General features: G+C 39.0%; 2 protein-coding genes across 5 annotated transcripts in view; one reads left to right on the forward strand and one right to left on the reverse strand.

The window, feature by feature from the left end:
- Phkb (phosphorylase kinase regulatory subunit beta) overlaps window positions 1-9,588 on the reverse strand; it is a 172,927-nt gene extending 163,339 nt beyond the window's left edge. The window contains exons 1-2 of one of the 4 annotated variants that reach the window (XM_028755473.1): window positions 9,473-9,588; window positions 7,366-7,474 (exon numbers count right to left, since the gene is read on the reverse strand). In XM_028755473.1, coding sequence (XP_028611306.1) covers window positions 7,366-7,417 — 52 coding nt within the window. In that variant the 5' untranslated portion in view covers window positions 7,418-7,474; window positions 9,473-9,588. The remainder of the gene's footprint in view (window positions 1-7,365; window positions 7,475-9,472) is intronic. The other 3 variants (XM_028755474.1, XM_028755471.1, XM_028755472.1) reach the window with 3 other exon arrangements.
- Window positions 9,589-9,626: 38 nt separating this feature from the next.
- Window positions 9,627-23,984, forward strand: part of Itfg1 (integrin alpha FG-GAP repeat containing 1) — a 119,214-nt gene continuing 104,856 nt past the window's right edge. The window contains exons 1-5 of the mRNA XM_028755517.1: window positions 9,627-10,038; window positions 11,771-11,843; window positions 14,350-14,495; window positions 15,761-15,818; window positions 18,862-18,936. Of these exons, the coding sequence (XP_028611350.1) occupies window positions 9,834-10,038; window positions 11,771-11,843; window positions 14,350-14,495; window positions 15,761-15,818; window positions 18,862-18,936 (557 nt within the window). The 5' untranslated portion in view covers window positions 9,627-9,833. The remainder of the gene's footprint in view (window positions 10,039-11,770; window positions 11,844-14,349; window positions 14,496-15,760; window positions 15,819-18,861; window positions 18,937-23,984) is intronic.

Here is a 23,984-nt window from a genome sequence, read left to right on the forward strand (position 1 = left end):
TACACCGTGAGCTGCTGAGTCCAGCAGGTTCCCTGGTGCTCGTAGGTCATCTTGCAACAGCATGCTCATCTGCTCACAGATCACTTTTTGTTTAAGAAGGAAGGAAAGAGGGCTGGAGGTGGCTCACCATAAGAGCTAGGCTCACAATCAACAAAGCTAGAAGGAAGAAGACAAGAACATGACCTACATTAAGACTTGGCCCGTTATATACCTGTCAGGCAAAGGCTACTACTTGAAATATGGCAAAATTTCTAGCCTTAAAATATATCAATAAATATATCAATACATTTGACATTAACGATTGCTTTAAATTTAGAACTATAATCTCTTGTCTTAATTTAAAAAAATCTTTGTGCATGTATGCATATGTGTGCAGACATAAGTGCCACAGCAAATGTGTGAAGGTCAGAAGACAACTCTGTGGAGTCAGGTCTCTCCTTCCATTCTTAAATGGTTCTGAGGATTAAGTTCAGGTTTCTAGCTTGTGCAGCAAAGCCCACTGAGCTATTTGGAGACTCCTTAACTACTGAAGGGTCAAAACTGCCATTTAGTTATTCAGATGAAAATACATGTACAAAACAATCACACAGCAGAGAAAAATTAGACTAAAATCACTCTAAATCAGCTATTAAAACTTCCGATATGAATTACAGAAAATAGCAAATTGTCCTTAAAGCTGAAACCCTAATTTAAAACACCCTGTAGAAGGAAATTAAAAACATCAAGCTAGGTTCGTGCTTTTTGATGAGCGTATGACCTACAACTACAACCATCAGTGTTCTCGTCTAAGACAACTGTGCTTTCAGTTCTGAATGACTGAGTGTGAGTGCAGTAAGCAGAAGTAAACGAACAAACAGCAGGGAGCAGACAGAAGTAGGGAAGAGCAGAACAGCCTCAAAGTAGGAGCTTACACTATCCAGGCATGACTCAATGGCCCAACGGCTAGCTTAGTCACTGCTCTTTTGTTATGAAGGGACATCAGGACCAACCCAACTTTTATAAAAGAAAACATTTGACTGGGGCTGGCTTGCAACTTCAGAGGCTTAATCATTGTTATCACAGCAGGGAGCAAGGCTGCACACAGGCACAAACAGTGCTACAGAAGTGTCTGAGAGCTCTACATCCTGATCAGCAGGTAACGGGGAAGAGAGCCAAAGCCTGGTATGGGTTTTAAAACCTCAAAGCCCATCCCTAGTGACACACTTCCTCCAAGGCCACACATCCGAATCCTTCTAATCCTTTCAAACAGTGCCGCTCCCTAGTGACTATGTATTCAGATATATAAACCTATGGGGGCCATTTGTATTCAAACTGCTACAGAGAAAAAGGTAGCATATCAAATGAAGGTCTTAACAAGCATGCAGCAGAAATCAACTGTGGAAGTCGAAGACAGTAAGCCAGAGTTTCCCACGGAGCTTTTTCTCCATGGATGAGCTTCCACGTCCCTTTTCCACCACAGGCATTTTTATTCTGTGAGATAAAAACAATTATAACTTCTTGGAAATTGTTTACATTCTTGTTATTTTCAATGACACACTGTTTTTAAATCTTGGGCTGTTATTAAGTTCTTCTCTTTCCCTACTAAGGAGCCAGAGGCTAGTCTGTTCCCTGGAGGAGGAGTCTTGGAGGACACTTTGAGAAAAACATGCTTGTATCTGAAATGGAAAAGGAGGAAGGGCAACAGCATTTGCCAAGCCAGCTTCTTAACATAAAGAAACCATGGCAATTTACCAATACAATGTACAATCAGTTATTTAGAACCAATCTAACTGATGTTATAACTGCCAGAAAAATTGTATCAACGTTCATATAAAGTTCTCCAATGATTCAACTGCTAGAAGAAAACAAAGAAATATAGTAAGAACAGTAACCACTTGGGAGGAGTATGTTTTCAATATATGCCAAGAAGCTAAAATATTTACGATAAAGGTCAGCTTCCTAGTATAGTCTCTAACTTAAGTGATAAATCTTGATATAGAATCCAAATAACAATAAGTTTACCTCTACAACCAAGCTCTTTGTATTTGCAAAATTCATTCCTGAGCTAAAACCGGAATTGTTAAAGGCAGACTAGGAGTACTGTATGAAAAAGAAGAGGGCTACAAATATTGTATGGAGTTACTATTGACAGGAGAAAAAGCTTTTTACTAAATTAAAGAACAATGATGCATATTTTTGAAAGATTAAATGGTATTATAATATATCAAAATGAGAAGAGTTTTAATTATTCCCTTAGAAAGATACTGTAGTTTCTAGAAGTGACAGGATTTAGTTACCACAGCTATTCATCTGACAAGACAGCCACATTCCTGCAGTCCCCACTTGCCCGCCTTGAGTGCTGGATCTTGATGTTTGTAGAAGTATTCAGTCTCCAAAGCCTGCCAAACTGCCCACAAACTCTACTATGGCCTTAAGAAGCACCTGGATCACTCATAAGGAGCACATTAGCCTCTCAAGTCCCCAAGAAGTAACTAGGTGACTCTCCTGCCCTCACCCCTACACCCAAAGGACCAGGTCAACTGGACAGTCTTTCCTGAGAAGCTCGGCTATAAGGATACACACTCTCACACAGCCCTTACATAATGACAGGATCTTGACTGGGGTACAGCAGTGTAGTGTAGCCTCCACCTGTCCCTCAAACTATGACAGGAACACTTTGTCATTGCTACTGGTTTGCCTCGTACTGCAATTGTGGCCTGGCCCCTGCACAGTCCTCAGAAACTAACAGAAATCCTGTCCCCACTGCCACCACAGACGAGCCTTGCTTACCTGGGCCTTCTCAGTATCTGACATAATCGGTACGAAACTGATGAGATAAGCACTAAAAGACTCCAAGGAAGCCTCTTCACCTTAGCTAGCAGGCAATCCCACAAACCTATGCAGTGTAGACCCACAAGGCAAACAATGCCCAAAAGGGGCATTGCCAGCTTTGATTACAACCGAAGAATCTACACACATTCCAACTAGGATCTAAACCTAGTGTAACTGATACCTAATATATTACCTAAGGGATTTCAAAGAGAAATGTCTCTTTTACTGCAAAAGTCACTAGTCAAGGAGGCCCTGAGAGGCCACTGCAAAAAAATCATGAATGTGAAGCCAGAGTGGTCATGAAGGGCCTTGTACATTGTAGATGCCAATAAGTCAGAAAGACAGAAAAGTGTGGGCGTATAAGGAAAAAAGAAGCCTCTCATCCTGGGATCTGGTTGAAGACTCTCACCAGCAGCAAAATGGGAACTGATCCATCATGATTAACAACTGTGTACGCTTTCACCTTTCTAACCAATAAATTTGTTTTTCTTGTAATCTCACTGCAAAGTCTATTTACATGAAATGGACATGGAATAAATCCTTTGAATATCTTCAGTAGCTTCTTGTTTCACCCCACCAAACTATAATTCTACCTGTGTGGCTAGATTTTGTCAATGTGACACAAGACAGAGTCACCGATGGAGCAGGAGCTTCAATGGGACTATGCTTCCTGATTCATATTGGCCAGTTTGTCAGGTATTTTCCTGATTAATGATTGGTGTAGGAGGCCCAGCCCGCTATGGTCAATGATAGCCTTGGGCAGATGGTCCTGGGTGCTACAAGAAAGCAGGTGAAGCAAGCCGTGGGGAGCAAATCAGTAATACCATTCTTCTTTGACTTTCGCTTCAGTTGCCGAGTCTGGATTTCTCCCCTGCTTGAGTTCCTGTCCTGAGTTCTCTCTGTGACATATGAAATGAAATAAACCCTTTGCTCCCCATATGCAATCACCCCTCATGACAGTAGTAGGAGGCAAACTAAGATACCGTCTAAGACATTTCGAGCTGCCTTCAAGTCTCACTCACCAGGAGAGAAAAGAAGAAAAATGTTTCTCAGAAACTTTGGACACATAACTTGAGACCGACCAAAATTGAATATGAGGCCAAATGCCAAGGTAGTTAATTTCAACTCTCCCTTGAGAAGCCAGTCCCTACATGTGGATATAACTTACTTCTGTGACTTTCTCATGATGATCCCCTACCCACACTTTGGTATGTCTTTCTCTATGCAAAACTCCCTTGAGGAGCCCATACTTACAAATGAGATGTGAGTCTTTGTGACCCTCCCTTGAAAAGCCCACACCACATTCAGACATGTCTTACTTTCTGCCTCTACACCACCCCCACCCCAAACCCCATGTTCATGCTAAAAACACAAAATGAAGAAAGGATACTGAAAGCTACAAGACACTCTGGCTGTGAGACATGAAAAAACAAGCCCACTAGAGGACAGCTGACTACTTGATAGAACGGTTTAAAGCCAGAGGGCATAGAAAACTATATTCTAAGTTCTGAAAGATCACAACTGTCAACCTAGAATGTTATACTCAACAAGGCTATCATTTATGAGTGATGTAGCAATAAAATCTTTCCATGATAAAAGCAAACTAAAAGAATGTATGACCACTAAGGCAGCTTGGCAGAGGAAAGTGGAAGATGTTTGTGAGACAAGAGAAGAATAAATACACTCAAGAGGCCACAAGAACAAATAAATATCAGGGCAGGTGATCAGAGGACTAGGGAAAAACATCAACATGACAGGACCACACATCTTTCAAAAACAACTAAATATTAACGGTCTCAATTCCTCTCTAAGAGGACACAGACTAACACACTGGATTAAGAAACAAGATCCATCATTTTTATGGATCCAAGAAAACATCTTACTTCCAATGATCAAGGCTACCTTGGAGTAAAATGACAGAAAAAAATAAAATGACATGAAATTCATTATATGCAAATGAAATTCAAGATACAAAGTAAGCCTTCATAAATATAGGAAAAGTGTAATAACATCCTTGTCTAACATGATCACAGTGAATTAAGTTAATAATCCAAAGCTAGGGAAAATGTGCAAAGTATACAAACATAGAGGTATTAAGCCACAGTAGATTAGTCACTGAAGAAATTAAGCAATAAATTTTAAAATTTTCTTTTGTAAATGAAATAAACTTGAAAATAAGATAGTCCAAAAATTATGCAACACATTAGTACAGCTCTACTACCTACATCAAAATATAAGAGTTCTCAAATAAATATCTTAATGATGCACTGTAAGGCTTTGGGGGAGAAAAGGGAACAAGTCAAACCCAAAAGCAGTAGATAGGAGGATGAGAGTCAAAACTAATGAAAGGAGCTGAGTGTGGTGGTATAAGCCTCTGAGCCCACCAATGGAGGGGTAGAGGCAAACAGATACCTGTGAACTCAAGGCCAGTATGGTCTACATAGTGAGTTGTATGACAGCCAGGAATACATAGTAAGACCCTTTCTCGGGGGTGGGACAGATGGGGGGGTAAGGGACAGGGATCAATAAAAGGAAAAGATTCTTTCAAAAGATAACAAGATTGGCAAACCCTTGTTTAGCAGGAAGACAGAAAACAATCCAAATTAAGAAAATTGTAGATAAAGATGGAGACATCATAACAAATGACAATAAAACTCATAAAACCACAAGGAAATACCTTAAATTTCTATATTTCTCCAAATTGGGAAATCTAAAAGAAAAGAATAAAATTCTATGTATGTATGAATCACCAAAATTAAACCAAAATTGAAATAAATAATGTAAACAGATCTATAACCAATGAGTTTGAAGCAATAAGGTATCTCCCAAAGTGGAGTGGAGGGCACAGGAAGTAGGAGGGACAAAACAAAATCTGATTAATTTATGGCAGAATTTGCTAAGACTTTCAAAGAACAATACTACTATTCAAACTATATCTTTTCACAAAATAGAAAAGATAAGAATGCCTCCAAATTCTTTCTATGAAGTCACTAATACCCTGATATCAAAACAAAATATTACAAACCAATCTCCCAGATGAACAAAGATGCAAAACCTCTCAATAAAATACTTGCAAACAGTGCTGGTTACATGATTCAGCAGCTAAAGTACATTGACTGTTCTTCCAGAGGACCTGGGTTCAATTCCCAGCATCCAAATGATGGCTCATATCTGTAATTCTATTTCCAGGGAATTCTACACTCTCTCTGACTTCTGACACAGAAAAGGCTTTCAGGGAAATCCATGATAAATGATGGGAAAGGGATAGAGACGGAGAGCGCATATCCCAACAAAATAAAGACTATATACTATAAATTTATAGTATAGTATAGTATAGAGAAAAGCTCAAAGCATTCCCACTACAATAAGGAACAAGACAAGGATGTCTACTATGTAAATATATATAAACTTGAATTCAATATAGTGATTGAAATCTACCTTTGTTCTTATTGAACAAGAAAACAAGAAAAATAATTAAGAGGCAATCAAAGCCTTAGAAGTCCCCACAACTAAAGCTACCTGATATTTCACTAAAAGCCAAAAATCTATATTAGACAAAAGACAGCATCTTGAGCAAATGATGGTTAGGAAACCTGGACATTATCATGCAGATGAGTGAAACTTGACTCTTCTATCTAACCCAGCACAAAACTAAATTCCAAATCTACTAAAGGCTTCAATATAAGATTTCATATCACAAAACTGCTTGATGGAAAAGCACCAAGTACATTTCAACATATAGATAAGAGTTTTCAGAATAGCATAGGAAATAATACCAACAATGATCCAATGGGGTCTCATGAAATTAAAAGGCTTTCTGTACAACCAAAGAAACAACTGAGTGAAGAGAATCAGTAACTAGAATGTAAAAAAACTTAAAAATACTAAATTCTAAAAAAACAACCAAACTAAAACATAGGTAAGGAACCAAACCAAGACTAGAGCTCTTAAAAGAGATGATCACTTCTCTCTGGAATGGAGACTCCATTCCACCCCGGTTAAAACAGCTATCGTTAAGATTACAAATGACAAAATCGGTGCCATCAATGTTAATAAAGGAAGTGCTATAAACTACTAATGGGGGTGTAAACTAACAAAACCACCTTGGAAATAGGGCTGAAGGGTTGTCAAAAACCTAAAATTAAACATATTATCTGGGCAGGTACCTAGAGAAATTTATACCATATTACAGAGACATTTGTACATTCATGTACACTATAGTTCAATTTACAATACCTAAAAAATGGACAAAAAATAATTTAAAAATCAACTGGACAAGTCCATTTGACAATTACAGTTCCTAAGCACAAGGACAGCTTTTGATCAAATAGCTTGCAATTGTCATAAGAGGGCTTCCACCCTTTGCCTTCCTGGAGTACCACAAGATACATTCAAAATACAATGGAAACAAGCTAACACTAACTGAAATGGTGCACACTTGGGTCCACCAAAGGGAAAATAAAAGAAACAAAAAAATACCATATAGTGACATTAACCTTCGAAAATAACAAATATAGAATTGTCAGTTGACCCTTTTGGGGTCTAGACACTTACCAGACCTTAACAAAGCAGGTGAAGAGGAGGCTGCATCAGGAGAGTTGGCCATTTCAAACTCTTGATTCTTATCATAAGCGTTGCAGGCTAAACTACACCAATTTTAAAACTGTTTAGTGAAGGTTAGAAGCAATCAGCATTAGATTAACGTATGAGCAGTTATTAGCATGATGTAATGTGCTAAAGACAATTAAAGTTCATTATATAATTTTAGTTTGTCTTTTATGACTTGAGAATTTGATTTCCTTTATTTGGTAAATTAAGTTTGCATACATGAATAGACAGAAACATAATATTCACTTACTAAGAAACAGTTCATCAGTAGCAGCCTTTATTGTACAGTAAAGTTGTTATGCTACTATCTTACAATGATTAGAACTCCAAAGAGGAGTCTGTCCCAAGAATAGGTTAATTCATGTTTCAAACAAGGCTATTTATATATTCTCCTAAAAGTTGTAAACAGAATCAATTCTTTGTGATACGCAGGAAGTAAATAATATGGCTCAAGGTTTACTGTCTGTATTTTTCAGAGTCAAAGAACTAGAAACTGTAAACATAACTACTAATTTTAAAGACTTGCCGCAACTGTTATCTTTGGTTTTTTGTTTTCCACTTCAATCTAAATTTTACTCTTATCATGTAAACATATAGCAACATGTGGATAGTATCTCATGTAAACATACAGCAACATGTGGATAGTATCTCATGTAAACATATAGCAACATGTGGATAGTATCTAGGTACCTACTACGGCTGAGACTGGGTTCAAGAAACTACATCCAACAACAGTTAAGACAGAATTTACCCTATTAAGAAAAGTAAAGTTTTTAAAGCTTGCTGCTATGACATGTATTTGAGTAAAACAAAGACTTGAAGAGAAAATAGACTCTATAGGATTACTAAGAGAACTGTGTTGCAAAAATACACGTTGGGGGAGGGGGGAGGGCACGGCTCAAGTCCCTGGTAGAGACCAGTTATTCTCTTTGCCTAGAACTTTATAGACTTTGTTATAACACCTTTTATAATCTCACAGCCTCATTGTTAGTTACCAACTCAATATTCCTATATGACGCACAAAGAAAGAAAATATAAGCAACAAATATCTCCACGACTGTTTCAAATCATTGTACTGACTCTGAACTTGAGTCAACTGCTTTTTGAAAATTTCTCTTACTTTTCATGTGGTTGCTCCACTACAACCCTAAGTCCTAAGTAAATAGACACACAAGAAATTTAAGATTTAATACAGAATGAAATTGGTAACACTTTAACAAATACGGTACTTTCTACAATCTTTCCTCAATCTTTGACACGGAAAGGGTTCTTGGTTGAAGATTTCTCATTCCACCACCTCTTGTGTTTAAGGACACACTGTTTGCTCAAGATTATATCCAGTTTCAAAAGTGGCAGTTTCAATGTTGGCTCTCTGGGGAGCTATTAATCAGGAGTAATAGCTTTTAAACCGCCAGTGTGACTTTGCAATTTGAACAAGTCAGTTCAGGACACTTGGTCTGTTAGTCTGACCTCCACGGTTGGGAACCACAACTGGAAACTACAGGTGCTGGGACCACTTGGTTAGGGAAGAGGCCAATTTCATTCTGAGCCATAACTCTACACTAACTTAACTTGTGGCACAGACTCTGTCTTCCTCAATTTCTGACACACTGAACTGGCTGCAGCTCAGAATTACTGAGGAATGTGAAGGGGACAAATAAGACAAGAGTAATCGCCAGCTCTTTAGGACCTCACTAAAAATAAAGGTCTACTTTTTGCAGAGCAAGAGAGTTCGGGTTCCAAAGAACTCGTCACTAGCTGACTTACTAGGGTAAGTTTCTGGAGAAGTCAGCTTGCCACTAACTTTGGAGAGAAAATAACTTCGGGGAGAAACACAGAAGTTTTCTAAATGAGGGAAGGGCAGGGGGTAGGGAATGGGGACTAAGAGGGACAAGACCGGGGCAGCAAGGAAACCTACTGCTTTCTGAAAACAACTTAAGGACACAAGTTGATCCCCAGGACTGATCCCACCTGCCTCCCTCCAGGGGACGCGCGGAAGAACACCACCCCCTGTACCCAGCAGGGGGAAGGTTGTTGTCACAGGCAGTCAAACCTGAGCGCTTGGCCCGAGCTCGTCGTTCCAAGAGCTTCCAGCTTACTTCAGACATGAGTCCCTCTGCCCCCGCCATCGCACAGTGCCCACCACCCCGACAGCCAGTCAGCTCGGCCGGCACGGCCCCGCCCCCTCGCGCGACACTGTCGGGAGGCACGCCAGCCGGAAGTGAGCTCCCAGGCAGACGTCGCCCTAGCTCCTTGGTCTCTTGGTCTTCGGAGAAACAGCCCCAGGGCAGCGTGAGAGTGCAGCAAGGAGCTGCCCCGGAGCCCGCACCCCGAGTCTTTTCTCGGTCGGTCGGTCGCACGGTGCTTTGCGGCTGCCGTCAAGCGCGGCGGAGGCCGGCCGGGCCAAAGGCGCCATGGCGGCGGGCCTGCTGCCTAGCGCCGGGGCGGTGCTGGCGCCGCTGCTCTTGGGACTCTCGCTGCTGAGCATTGGGCCTGCCCCGGTGCAGGCTCTACACAACGTCACGGCCGAGCTCTTTGGGGCTGAGGCCTGGGGCACCCTGGCGGCCTTCGGTGACCTCAACTCCGACAAACAGACGGACCTCTTCGTGCTGCGGGAAAGTCAGTGCTTGCCGGCCCTCCTTCTGTTTGCCCCTTCCGCTGTACCCACGCCCCCTTGTCCCTGTTACCCTCCCTCTTGCATTTCCCAGTCTTCTGGCTCTCCCTTTATCTTCAGCACTGGGACAGCTTTCCCCTGTTTTTATCAACCCTGGGTCCTGACCCAATAACCCCGCGGTTTGACCATCGGCCCAACCCTTAAGAACACACCAACCTCCTTCATCTAGAAACCTATAGCCTTCACCTAGTGAATAATGACCTGCCTGCCAAAGTTCTTCCAGATTCCTAAGAGCCTTGGTTTCTGGCCTAAGCATTTGCTTTCCCGTCTTTTTTTTCCAATGTTCCACCCGCTTTGATCAGAAAAGATGCAACTTGACAGTTTCTTATGAGCGATGCACTGCCTCTACCACTTACTCAACTCCTCTGCCCTAACTTTTCTTAAGCTCTTTAAAGGCACTGTGCCTTCCTAAGTCACCAAATTCTCCACAACTCACACAAGCATCTGTTGTTGTTAATTACTTTTAAATGCAGTGCCTCCTTGGCCATACATATTCATTTATATTCTCTCTCATTCTCTCTCTCTCTCTCTCTCTCTCTCTCTCTCTCTCTCTCTCTCTCTCTCTCTCTCTCTCTCCCCCCCTCCCTCCCCTCCCTCTTCAGAGCTGAAGACCAAACCCAGGGCACTTGCTAGGCGAGCTCTCTACCACTGAGCTAAATCCCCACAGACTTCCCCAGCATGAGATACCTGGTCCTTAGCGTACATCAGGCCCTTCCTCATCTTGGTTACTGCTGTAATCGTCATCACCATCACTGTAGTCTTGCACACCTCTTTTTGCTAACTTGCCATTGAAAGTTCATTAACCACATTAAGCCTTAAAAAAGAAAATCTGATGCTGACAAAGTACAACAGTAGGCGGTTAAAAACCAAGGCCATGAATAAAGTTAAAAGCCCGTACAGAGCTGAGTGACAGGATCCTGACAAGGTCTTTTGAGGGCCCTTTCAGGTACCCCAGATCCTCTTTAAAGACCTGGATGGTTTTCCTCTATTTGATTACTCATATTGCAAGAATATTCTAAGCCTATCTATCCAAACCCTCCTTAGCTTTGAAAGTGTCCTGTGACTGATTAAGCATTTCTGAAAGTCTGTCACAGTGAGCACTAATTGACCCATCCGTGTGGAACATAGTACTAGAGCAAGCAGACGGGGAAAGTTTGGAGGGCCCTGCTTTTTCTGCTTCTGGGTTAAATTGTATACTTGTAACTTGTGAGTAGAGGTTTTGTAGGAATTCCTGCATCATCGTATGATGATCTGTATAATGAAATAACCTCATCTAAGTGAGACCTGATTGGATGTGGAAAGCACAAGGCTTAACAAGTAGCACAATATAAACAAGGGTGTGTGTGGTTGTGTTTTCTGTATTGCTGCAGGTCAAACCTGGACCTCATACTCAGTATAGAATAGTATAAAGTGTGTTCTTTATATGGATGGCTCTTTTAAATTATGCCACCTGCCCCTTAATGGAATCCATGGTGTCACATTGCCTTCAACAAGTATGTTTTTCCATTCTTTGCTTTTCCGTGTTCCATTAGATTTGTATGAGTATTCTCGGCGATGCTGTCTGACTAAATTAGAATAAAAGCTTTCTTATAGAAACAGTACCCAGGAAGTTTTTAAGCACTGACTGGATGATTTTCCGAAATCCATTTTTAAAAATAATTTATTTGTTTCTTTTAGGAAATGACTTAATCGTCTTTTTGGCAGATCAGAGTGCGCCGTATTTTAAACCCAAGGTAAAGGTAACCTTGAAGTAAGTATAATATCCTTATTATTATAATATGAATATGCAGTAGTGTGGGTTATATTTGAAATCAGTCATGTTCAGCTATGATCTGTGACACAAAATTCCAAGTTGTGAGGTCTATGTAGTAAACAGTTTTTTGAAAATAAATTAATTAATTAAACATGGTGTGGACTGGTGAGTTGGCACTTAACCTCCAAGTCTAATAGCCTAAATTGGATACCCAGAATCCTCATGGTGGAAGAAGAAAACTGGAAACCTGACTCTTATAAACTATCCTCTCACCTCCATTTATACACTGTGGTGTCAGCATGCATGCACATGCACACACATGTGCACACACACACGTGCATACACACACACACCACTAACATATGAATAAATAAAATATATTTTTAAAAAAGGAAACATTAAAAATAAAATTTGAAAATATTCCCCCTTTACAAGAACTTTTGGTGGTTCCAGGTCTGGTCTATATAAACGTGCTATAGTCCCTTGCACACTAATACACTTTTTTGAATGTACTGTCTCGTCCTGATTGTTCCTGTGGAAGCAGATCACTCTTAAAATCTCATCATCTTAAAGATGCTTTCATGTGAAAGAAAGGCCGGTGACCTCTGTCCTATTTATTGGTTTTCTCTTTTGATCAAATGGGGAGTTTTTAAATACTGATCTTGACAGAACTGAAATCAAGCTGCTTTATTTAGGCTTTTATTGCCGTATAGAGATATGACTATGACAGCTCTTATAAAGAAACTTGTACTTGGGGCTGATTGCCATTCATGGCTGGAAGTATGGCAGCATGGATTCGGACATGCTGGAGGAGCTGAGAGCTATACATCTTGATCCCCAGGCATCAGAAGGAGACTGTGAGCCACACTGGACATAGCTTTAGCATCAGAGGCCTCAAGGCCTGCAAGGCCGTACCTCCTAAGAGTGCCACTCCCTATTGGCCAAGCATTTAAATACATGAGTCTATGGGGGCCATACTTATTCAAACCACCACACAAGCTTATCAAATTAACTTTTTAATGTAATTTAAATAATAGTTCTTATTGCTTCTTTTTTATGGTTGGCAGTACATGAAACATTGGCCCCAGTGACAGGGAAACAACATGATTTGCAAATTTGAGGAAGCAAGTTGAATGCTCTCTCTAAGCTAAAGGAGACAGGAATGAGTCAGTGCAAACCAAAGTTGCAGCTCCCATATAGTCATGGAATTGGAACGTAGCAGCATAGCTTGAATGGAATTTTCTGTATGTTTAAGTTTGGGTACACAGTATTTAGGAAGGATGGCAGTGAGAATGACGTTTGTGAAGAACTGAAAGGGTTTACCTGACAGAGAAGTGGTTACACTTGGGAGAATTAGACTCTGGAAAAAGGCAAGCAGAATAGACTAGGATCCTTCCAAAGGAATAAAACATTTGGACTCAATTATATGAGAAAAGAGGAGTGATTTTATGTTGCACAAAACACAGATTATGAAAAATGTACTCATATTGGTTTGCTGTATTCACATACAGTATGAACTAGAATCACATACTAAATAAACTATTTTTTAATCACTGTGGAAGAGATGGGAAAATGACTCAGTAAAGTATCCTTAAAATGTAGAAGTTACATTTTTAAGATGTGTGTGTGTGTGTGTGTGTGTGTGTGTGTGTGCGCACGCGCATGCATGTGTGCATGTGTCTGTCTGTCTGTGTACTCTGGAGTAACATGTGTTTGTGAGTTGCCTTCCTTTCATGGTGCTGGGAACCAAACTCCTCTTCTTTGCAAAAGCAGTACATTCTCTTAATCACTGAACCATTTTTTCAGCCCTCTGTTTTTTAAAAGTAAAAATAATTGTCCTTTTACTTCTGCAGTCTAGTGTTTTCTCTTGGATTCAACCATTTTTAACCCTTAGTGTTTATTTTGATGTTTTCAAAAAAAATTTTTACACTGTGGTTTTGTTTTTATTTTCTTAAACATTTATTTTTTTATGTGTATGTGTATGTTCCTGAGTGTCTATGTAAGTACCACATACATGCAGTTCTCAGAGGTCAGAAAAGGTATTGGCTCCCCCTGGAGCTAAAGTTACGATTGTGACCAACATTATAGGTGCAGGAATGGAACTCATATCTTCTGGAAGAGCAGCCTGTGCTCTTAGTTACTCAACAGTCGCTCCAGGCCCTTGTCTTCCTTTTGCTTATGTTTGAGTGATACTGGAAGTCAAACCCAGAGCCTCACCTATACTACACATGCAGTCTCCCACTGAGCCAGTAGAAACAGTTTTTTCTATTGATATAGATCAGATTTATTGTACTGTATAAAGCTACTCTATATTCTATTCATTATGAATTCTTCTATAGACCAGAAGGATCTATACACACAAGAAGTCATTAAATACAAAAGACATATTATATTTAATTATTTCTATTAAATCTTGAGTTTGGAGTTGAAAATATTTTGCATGGTAAAGATATCCTTTTCTGCTGTAATTTTTCTGATATTTTTTAAATTCTTATTCCTTTAGAACTTTCAGTGCGTTGGTAACAAGTGTAGTCCCTGGTGATTATGACGGGGATTCACAAATGGATGTCCTGCTCACATATTTTCCCCAAAATTATACCAACAATGAATTAGGAGCTGTTATTTTCTGGGGACAAAATCAAACATTGGGTGAGTTTTAAAATCATTACTATTTATTATTGGCTGATAGTCTTAATAAAAATATAACAGTTATGTTCTCAAAACAATTAAATACTCTGTTCTTGGGTACTAGTAAAAGCTTCTTGACAGTTCATTTTCTTTTGCAACATAAATTAGTCCTTTCCAGAGAACAAATTCCATTCTTGATCACTTGAAAAAAAGATATTGTAAGCTTTCAGACTTTTTGGAGTGACTAAAGAATTAACTTGTAAGCCTAGTATGATGGTACTTGGGAGACAGACAGGATCTCTCTGAGTTCCATATCTGCCAGGGTTAGATGTGAGACTTTATCTCATAAAACAAAAAGAGCAAACTTCAGAGCTTTGGAGAGAACAGTCCTCAGTGACCTTAAGAAGGCACTGTGTCCTTAGCTATGAGAAGTGGCCAGATGCACAGCAGCTGCTCCAGAGGACGCTACTTCTTCTAATAGTCTCATCAGCAAAATGAATGTGCACTTGACTTCTTAATACTGCCAAATACCTCCAAATACTGTGTTTGCAAATACTGTGCAAACACAAAGATGGATGCAGCAGGCATAAAGACATTGCCTCACTGTACATGCCTGTAAAAAACAGTCAACCTAGTTATCACGGCTTACATTTGGCTCCTCACTGCAAATGCCAGGGTACCTGGAAAACCCTCCTTTTTGCTTCCAAGTTTTCCCATTCCAGAAAAATACAAAAAGCATAGGTTGTGAGTCAGTCTGCTGTATCTATCTGTTCACGGATTTGAAGTCCTGTCTGAAAAGGCAAATGATAATTCTGAAGTAGACAGAAAATGCTGGTATGCTTTCTGTCAACATTTGGGGATTTAGACAACAATCTTAACATATACACTTATCCTCTAAGTATTTACAAGAACACCATGTGCAGCTGCTGCGTATAAAAAGCACGGATATGGCAGAGTTGGGATAATCTTGGACATATTTTATTTGTCTACACTAAAATCTTGTTGATTACCAAATTGTAAAGAAAATATGTCAGCTAAAAGATATTTAGATGGGAACCTCAAATGAAACTGTGAATTGAGTCTTCCCTATAGAGTGATGTCTCCTTAGTGATAGCTATTGCAGGAAATTAGAGATGAATCTTGTAAAGAATAAAAGAGTACTTTTGAGGATAAGAACAGTAATATTAAATACCCAGCACTTCATATTGTTGTGCCTCTGTGTATGTGTGTATGTCTGTACACATGCATACGCACATACATATATACCCCCTTTTTTTTTTTTACAGATCCTAAAAACCTGACCATACTTAATAGGACTTTTCATGACCAACCACTGATTATGGAGTAAGTATGTGCTTGCTTTACTTAGAACAACTTAAAACTTACAAATGTAAAATAAAATCTTGTATGTAGAAACCTACTTTGCTAAGTAGGATTGACACTAAAATCACTCCTTAAGATTATAGGAACCTATATACAAGATTACATAGCAAGCATATTTGTTTGCTAGGAGGAAATGAGACACCAGTGAAAGAAAAAATTGATTGTCCTGAAGGAAGGAAGATACAGATTCTTTGTTTTGGCAAATGCGTATTTGTTCCTTGTAGATCTATAGTGGTGTGTAGTTGTGCAACATTCTTAAATTCAAATAGCAATTTTTGAGTTGAAAATGTTGATTGACAGATAAAGAGTATAAGGTTTCCTCCGAAATGGGGAAAAATTTATACATTAAGAAGAAAATGTGATCCTTTAAAATAATTTTTCTTTATGTTATTTATTTCTTCAAATTACACAACAGTGACTAAAGCTAAATTTCAAGGCAAGATAATGCTGATGATGAGGTAACAGTCATTCGTGGAGCATGAAGTGTGGTCACGTTCCTGTTCCCAGTGACCTCACGTACACTTAGTGAATATCACTGTTCATAGCCAAAGCAACAGTGATTACAGGCCTGAAATAGAAACCCAGAGTTCCTACTTTTTGACTGCTTGGTTTGATTTCTTTCATATTTGTGGAGGTTTTTTCATTGTTAAAAAAGCCAACCACAGGTATGAATAGCAGCTGGGGATTATTTTATGGGTTATTTTTAAGTCTAAAGGTTCCTGGAATTAACACTGTCTCCTTCACTGTCAGATATCTTAATGTTTTTCTTCTTCTAACCCCTCTCCACCCTGTCTAAGTGACTCTGCTATATAGGTGTATAATAGAGGTATGTCGGTCAAACATGCTGATTGTGATTCATTCAAAATTTATTTTAAAATAATAGTTTTTAATACATATAAATTATACTGTTAATTTAAGTGTAGTCAACTTTACCTACAAAGAGGAGGGGGTTCTTTTTACCTTTACGTAAGAAACGTGCAGGATGTAGAGCATCTTTATTGTTTTCTAAAGATGATCGATATTAATTTTTTAAACATCACTGCTAAGAGTGCCCCTTATACATAATTTTTTGATTGGCAGATGTTTGCTTAGAATTTCAAAGATTATTGTAAACTCTGCCTAACCACAAGGCATTATTGAATAAATTGTTTAATGAAATTTAAGTGAACAACTTAAAAATTAATTTTAGCCGGGCAATGGTGGTGCATGCCTTTAATCCCAGCACTTGGGAGGCAGAGGCAGGCGGATTTCTGAGTTTGAGGCCAGCCTGTTCTACAGAGTGAGTTCCAGGACAGCCTGAGCTATAAAGAGAAACCCTGTCTCAAAAACAAAGAAAAAAACAAAAAAAAGAAACAAAAAATTAATTTTAAAAAATAAAACATGCTAACAGTACAGTTAAAATAGTTGCTAATGTTTTACTTGCATGCTGAGAAATGACAATAGGAAAATGCCTGTTTTCTCTCTGTAATTAAACCAATATTCCATAACAGCAAAACCTCCATATACTCAGAGAATTGCAGTTCATACCATGGAATAGTGCTGATGTGAGCCAGGGTTTCAGGCAGCAGTGTACTGATTGCCATTGAATGGTACACAGTGGTTGTTTCATATTTATAACCAAAGCCACAGTGCGGTTATGTAATGCAAGGCAGGTGAGAATTACCAAAAATACCTCAGATTCATCTTGTTTTTGTCTTCAAATTAATTTTTGTTTGTTACAAATTCAAAAACATTTTACTGTTGCTAAATAAATATGTGTAATTCAATTATTAAATCCCATTTGACATCACAACCAGTCCTTTAAGAAGCCATGCCCTCTATTATGTGGAGTTCCATAGAAACTCAAGTTTAGGCACTCATGTTGATCAGACTTTATAGGTCTGTGGCATTTTTAGGAGATACAGTCTCACAGAAAATGGTGAGAGCCCATTTCTCTGACTTTCCCAATCTTTCTGTCCCCTGTGCTACAATGATCCCTAAGCCTTAGACTCAAGAATTGTGTTGTAGATGTATCATTGGGAATGAGTGGTATCCATTGTTGCAATGAGAATGAAAAGAGAAGTATCCTTGATGAGGGGTGAGGACTATACTTATGTGTGCGTAGGAGGACAAATATTTAGAACGCAGTAGAGTGTGTGCTGGTTTAGTAAACTGGAGGTTGTTAGGTTCTCCAAGATCAATGACTTCACTACCCAGAGTAGTTAGCTAGGTTTTCAGTATCAGATATGATTTCTCCATTGGTGAGACGGTGTTAGGTTCAATTAAAGAGCTAATGTTTACCACCAACATATACATACCACTACTGTACCCTCAAGGTTAATGCACAAAGCTAGATGTTGTTGTGGCTCATAGGAGTCATAGCTGGGTAAGACTGTTGATTGCTTTCCTCCTCTGGAAGTTTTCAGTGTAACCTCTGTTACCATGAAAGCTGGTCCTCAGGGAGAAGATGTTCAGGTGAGTTCCAGCTCAGGGACCTCTGAGCCCTGTGTCTGATGCCCATGGTCTCTTCATCAATAAGGATCTACCTTCCACCTCTGGGGGCCAAACAAGGGAAATAGCAATAGCATATAATATTTGGAAAGTGTCTTGGACAGCTCTAACCAACAACTCAAAAGAAAGCTTGTATGCCTGATATTAGGGTTTTTCTAAAATGGTCTTTGACCCTTGTAGAAAACATTGTCATCCAGGTGAGAAATTTTCATTAAGTTATATATCTATATTTATTCACCGACTTACCTGTATTATATGAATTTTTAGGTAGATAGCTAATGATATGATTCCTCTTAATGCAAATTTAGTTCTTACTGTTACTGCAGCAAGCTTATTGCAGCTGGTGTATCCATTAGCAAAACTAAAGGCCTGTGGTCTGGAAGGGGCAACTTCTGCTTCTTTGGCCACAAATGGACATTGTTGCACATGGTAATGCTCCACACTCCTGGAAGCTAAGTTAAAAGTGGCATTTTACTAAAACAGCTGCCTAATTTTAAAAATATTTTCTTTTCAGCTTCAATGGTGATCTAATTCCTGATGTGTTTGGTATCACAAATGAATCCAGCCATCCACAGATACTATTAGGAGGGTGAGTGAATGGGGGTATAGCTGCGTAATTAATCATATGTATTCTTGCTGCTGCCAGGGCTGTGTGTGCACATTTGCTTTAATCTTTGAAGAAAAGTCAGCTTATTGGAAATGCTTGTTTAAAAAACTTCTTTTGAGAGTGTTTGGTCTTCTAAAAGAATTTGAATCGGATCTGTAACCATTTTGCATGTAGAGCTACATTCATTCATTCTAGAAGTAGATGTACAGTTTTTACTGATTTTTCATGTAAATAATAGTGCATTATATGTTGATGAACATTAAATAAGATGAATAGCTAGTCTACCAGGGCCATCATTGTCTTGTTAGCTCTTATACTTGAGTTCAGAAACTTTGCTTCTTTATTTCATTTGTAAAGTAAACAGAATACTCGCCAAAAAATGTAAGCATCCCCTTTAGTTTTGGAAACTTTTCAGTGTGAACTTTGTCATTGATCAAGGTAGATGGATAGATGGATGGATGGATGAATGGAAGGATAGACAGACAGAATTTTTCATATTGTTTGAGCAAATGGTTCAAGATTCTATACCTCAATTCCTCTACATTTCAATACAACTTTCCTCCTAAGTCAGAAGTAGAGATGTCGTGGTACCTTTTGTGAGGGACCTTCAATCAGTTTTTTGGTTTTTGGTTTTTGGGTTTCTTTTTTTTTTTTTTTCTGTAACCGGGAAGAAAAATTTTTCTTCATGTATAGAGGGCATATTTGTTTTGTTTGTTTGGCCTTTGAGGAATTTCAGAGAGTTACCCTATTAGCATGTCTTCAGATAGTTATTTGGAGCTCCAACAGATTTGTCTGTTTTTGAGACAAATATGCTTTTATGATTGTTTCCTATTGTGACTTACAGTTAGACATAAGCACATAATACTTAAGATGTCTTGTTGAAAAATGCTTAGATTCTCTGTCATCTTTTATAAAAGTGTTTCATAAAGAGTATAAATGTTTGGGTATTTATCATAATGAACTTTTAAAGAATTGTTGTAAATCTTGAATCAGAAACCTGTTTTCCTTTTTTCCATCTTTACAAAATATCTGAAAGCAGTCATGCTGTAGAGATAACTTGGAAGCAGATCCTCCTTTGGTTTAGGGCCATTTCTAAAAGGAACAACATGAGGAGCAAGAAAATGATGTGATCTGTGTCCCTGCCTCAGCGGGTTAGGACCCCCCCCGGAAGCCCACAGTCAGCTTGTGACTGAGAGCATGCCAGGTGGCTCCGGCTGTTCTTTAATGGCGTCTCCAGCTTGGTGTACATCACTGAAACAGCAGCACTGTGGTTTTGATTTGACGGATGATTTTATTTACAACATTTCTGTTTGATTCTTTTATAGATTCTCAGTTTCTTGCCAAACTTTCCCACTATGCTTTTGAAGTTGCTCAGTGTATTATTCACATCTTCACACACTGTGTTACTTTCTTAACCAGTCCTGAATTGGTTCTCTTACTTCATTTATCTTCTGATAGGGGAGTCCTTTGATCACTGCTACTTTTGGAAAGTAAGACTGTAAGATCCCTGAGCTATTTCCTTTTTGTTAGTTTCCAGGACTGAAGAGTTGGGAGATTGTGGTGGAGTCCTATCTCCTGCCTCCTCAGAGCTTTCACTTTTTGTTGTGTTTATTTAAATGGATGTGTCTTTGTGTTAGACATTGAACATTGGTATTTACCCACTTGTTTATTTATATGTCTTCCTGGTTAGGTGTCTGGGGATTTGTTTCCTACTGCTAATTAAGAGGGGCTACCAACTGTAGGAATGGAAGCAATGATTTGACTCCACTCCCAATGAAAACATGCAGTAAAAAAAAAAATACTGTTCACATCCTGCAGTCAAGAAGAGGCAGAAGCACGATTGTTGGGAAATTAGTCTATCTGTTTTTAGAGCTAAGGCTGCTAATAGTAAAAGGCAAAGGGGGAGAGAAAGAAGAAAGAGGGTAATGTTATGAGTGGAAGGGAAAATATATGGGCTAGAACTATGAAACATTACAGAGAAGGTTCATGAAAAGAAAGAAGGGCCAGCGAGATGGCCCAGCACATGTAAGTGCTTACCACCAAACCTGACAGCATGACTTTGATCTCCAGAACACATACTGGTAGAGGGAGAGAATCAGCTCACCCAAGTTGTCCTCTGACCTCCACAAAGATGCTATGGGATACACACCCTCCCAAAATAAGTAAACATTTGTAAAAAATATATGTAAATATATGTAAAAATTAAAAGAGAATAGTTATAAAAAACTATTCAGATAAGATAAAAGCTATAACAAAACAAAAAATAAAATACAAAACTATAAATTTAAAGAAATGAAATAGGAACTATTATATTATTGGTCAATATTTTTTCTAGTTACAATGGTTTTCCCAAGCTCTTTAGTTTGTTTTTTTGTACCTGGCTCTGTAGATCAAGAATCTCAATCTCCATAACTCAGTGAAATGAGATCTGTATTTCAATGCAGGAAGGAGTTTGTGTGTCAGCCTTTCTGATTGTCTTTGTAGAGGTGTTTCTTCATTCTGGTAGTATACAGGGAATTACACTCATCTTGTGAGATTTTTTTTTTTTCAAAATTAAAGTATTTTATTTTTTAAAAGTATTCTTTCATAGTTTACTGGATTTCTTTTTTTTTCCTTTCTCTTAATGGATATTTTCTTTATTTACATTTCAATGTTATTCCCTTCCCCTAGTTCCCCTCTAGAAACCTCCTATCCAATCCCCTCCCCCTGCTTCTATGAAGGTGCTCCCCAATTCACCCACTTGCATCTCCCTGTCCTGGCATTCCCCTACACTGGGGCATCGAGCCTTCACAGGATCAAGGGCCTCTCCTCCCATTGATGCCAGACAAGGCTACACAAGGGGCTGGAGCCATGGGTCCATCCATGTGTACTCTGGTTAGTGGTTTAGTTCCTGAGAGCTCTAGGGGATCTGGTTGGTTGATATTGTTGTTCTTCCTATGGGGTTGCAAACCCCTTCAGCTCCTTTAGTCCTTTCTCTAATTCTTCCATTGGGGACCCCATGCTCAGTCCAATGATGGGCTACAAGCATCCACCTCTGTATTTGTCAGGCTCTGACAGAACCTCTCAGGAGACAGCTATATCAGCCTCCTGTCAGCAAGCACTTCTTGGCATCTGCAATAGTGTCTGGGTTTGATGACTGTATATGGGATGGATCCCCAGGTGGAGCAGTCTCTGGATGGCCTTTCCTTCAGTCTCTGCTCCACACTTTGTCTCTGTATTTCCTCCCGTGAGTATTTTGTTCCCCCTTCTAAGAAGGACTGAAGCATCCACACTTTGGTCTTCCTTCTTGAGTTTCATGTGGTCTGTGAATTGTATCTTGGGTATTGAGAGCTTTTGGGCTAATATACACTTATCACTGAGTACATACCATGTGTGTTCTTTTTTGATTGGGTTACCTCACTCAGGATAATATTCCCTAGTTCCATTCATTTGCCTAAGAATTACATGAAGTCATTGTTTATAGTAACTGAGTAGTACTCCATTGAGTAAATGTACCACATTTTTTAATCCATTCCTCTGTTGGCATCTGAGTTGTTTCCAGCTTCTGGCTATTATAAATCAGGCTGCTATAAAGATAGTGGAACATCTTTTGGGTATATGCCCTGGAGTGGTATAGCTGGGTCCTCAGGTAATACTATGTCTAATTTTCTGAGGAACTGCCAGAATGATTTTCATAGTGGTTGTATCAGCTTGTAATTCCACCAACAATGGAGGAGTGTTCCTCTTTCTCCACATCCTTGCCAGCATCTGCTGTCACCTGAGTTTTTGATCTTTGCCATTCTGACTGGTATGAGGTGGAATCTCAGGCTGTTTTGATTTGCATTTCCCTGTTGACTAAGGATGTTGAACATTTCTTTAGGTGCTTCTCAGCCATTAGATATTCCTCAGTTGAAAATTCTTTGTTGAGCTCTGTACCCCATTTTTTAAGAGTTATTTGATTTTCTGGAGTCTAACTTCTTGAGTTCTTTATATATACTGGATATTAGCCCTCTATTGGATGTAGGATTGGTAAAGATCTTTTCCCAATCTGTTGGTTGCCATTTTGTTCTATTGGCAGTGTTCTTTGCTTTACAGAAACTGCAATGTTATGAGGTTCCATTTGTCGATGTTGATCTTAGAGCATAAGCCATTGGTGTTCTCCCCACTCTCTCTTCTCTTAGTTTCAGTGTATCTACTTTTATGTGGAGGTCCTTGATCCACATGGACTTGAGCTTTGTACAGGAGATAAGAATGGATTGATTTGCATTCTTCTACATTCTGACCACCAGTTAAACCAGCACCATGAAAATACTGTCTTTTTTCCACTGGATGGTTTTAGCTCCTTTGTCAAAGATCAAGTGACCATAAGAGTCTTCAATTCTATTCCATTGATCTACCTGCCTGTCTCTGTACCAATAACCTACAGTTTTTATCACTAGTGCTCTGTAATACAGCTTGAGGTCAGGGATGTTGATTCCTCCTGAAGTTCTTGTTGAAAATAGTTTTCACTATTGTGGGTTTTTTGTTATTTCAAATGAATTTGCATATTGCTCTTTCTGACTATGAATAATTGAGTTGGAATTGCATTGAGTCTGTACATTGCTTTAGGCAAGATGGCCATTCTTACTACATTAATCCTGCCAATCCAGGAACATGGGAGATCTTTCCATCTTCTGAGATCTTTGATTTCTTTCTTCAGAGACTTGAAGTTCTTGTCATACAGATCTTTCACTTGCTTGGTTAGAGTCACACCAAGGTATTTTATATTATTTGTGACTATTGTGAAGGGTGTCATTTCCCTAATTTCTTTCTTAGCCTGTTTATCCTTTGAGTAGAGGAAGGCTACTGATTTGTTTGAATTAATTTTATATCCAGCCACTTTGCTGAAGTTGTTTATCAGGTTTAGGAGTTCTCTGGTGGAAGTTTTGGGGTCACTTAAGTATACTACCTTATCATCTGTAAATAGTGATATTTTGACTTCTTCCTTTCCAATTTGTATCCCTTTGACCTCCTTTTGTTGTCTAATTGCTCTAGGTAGGACATATAACCTA

This window comes from Grammomys surdaster, unplaced genomic scaffold (assembly GCF_004785775.1).
Source record: "Grammomys surdaster isolate TR1022 unplaced genomic scaffold, NIH_TR_1.0 126063, whole genome shotgun sequence".
NCBI lineage: Eukaryota > Metazoa > Chordata > Mammalia > Rodentia > Muridae > Grammomys > Grammomys surdaster.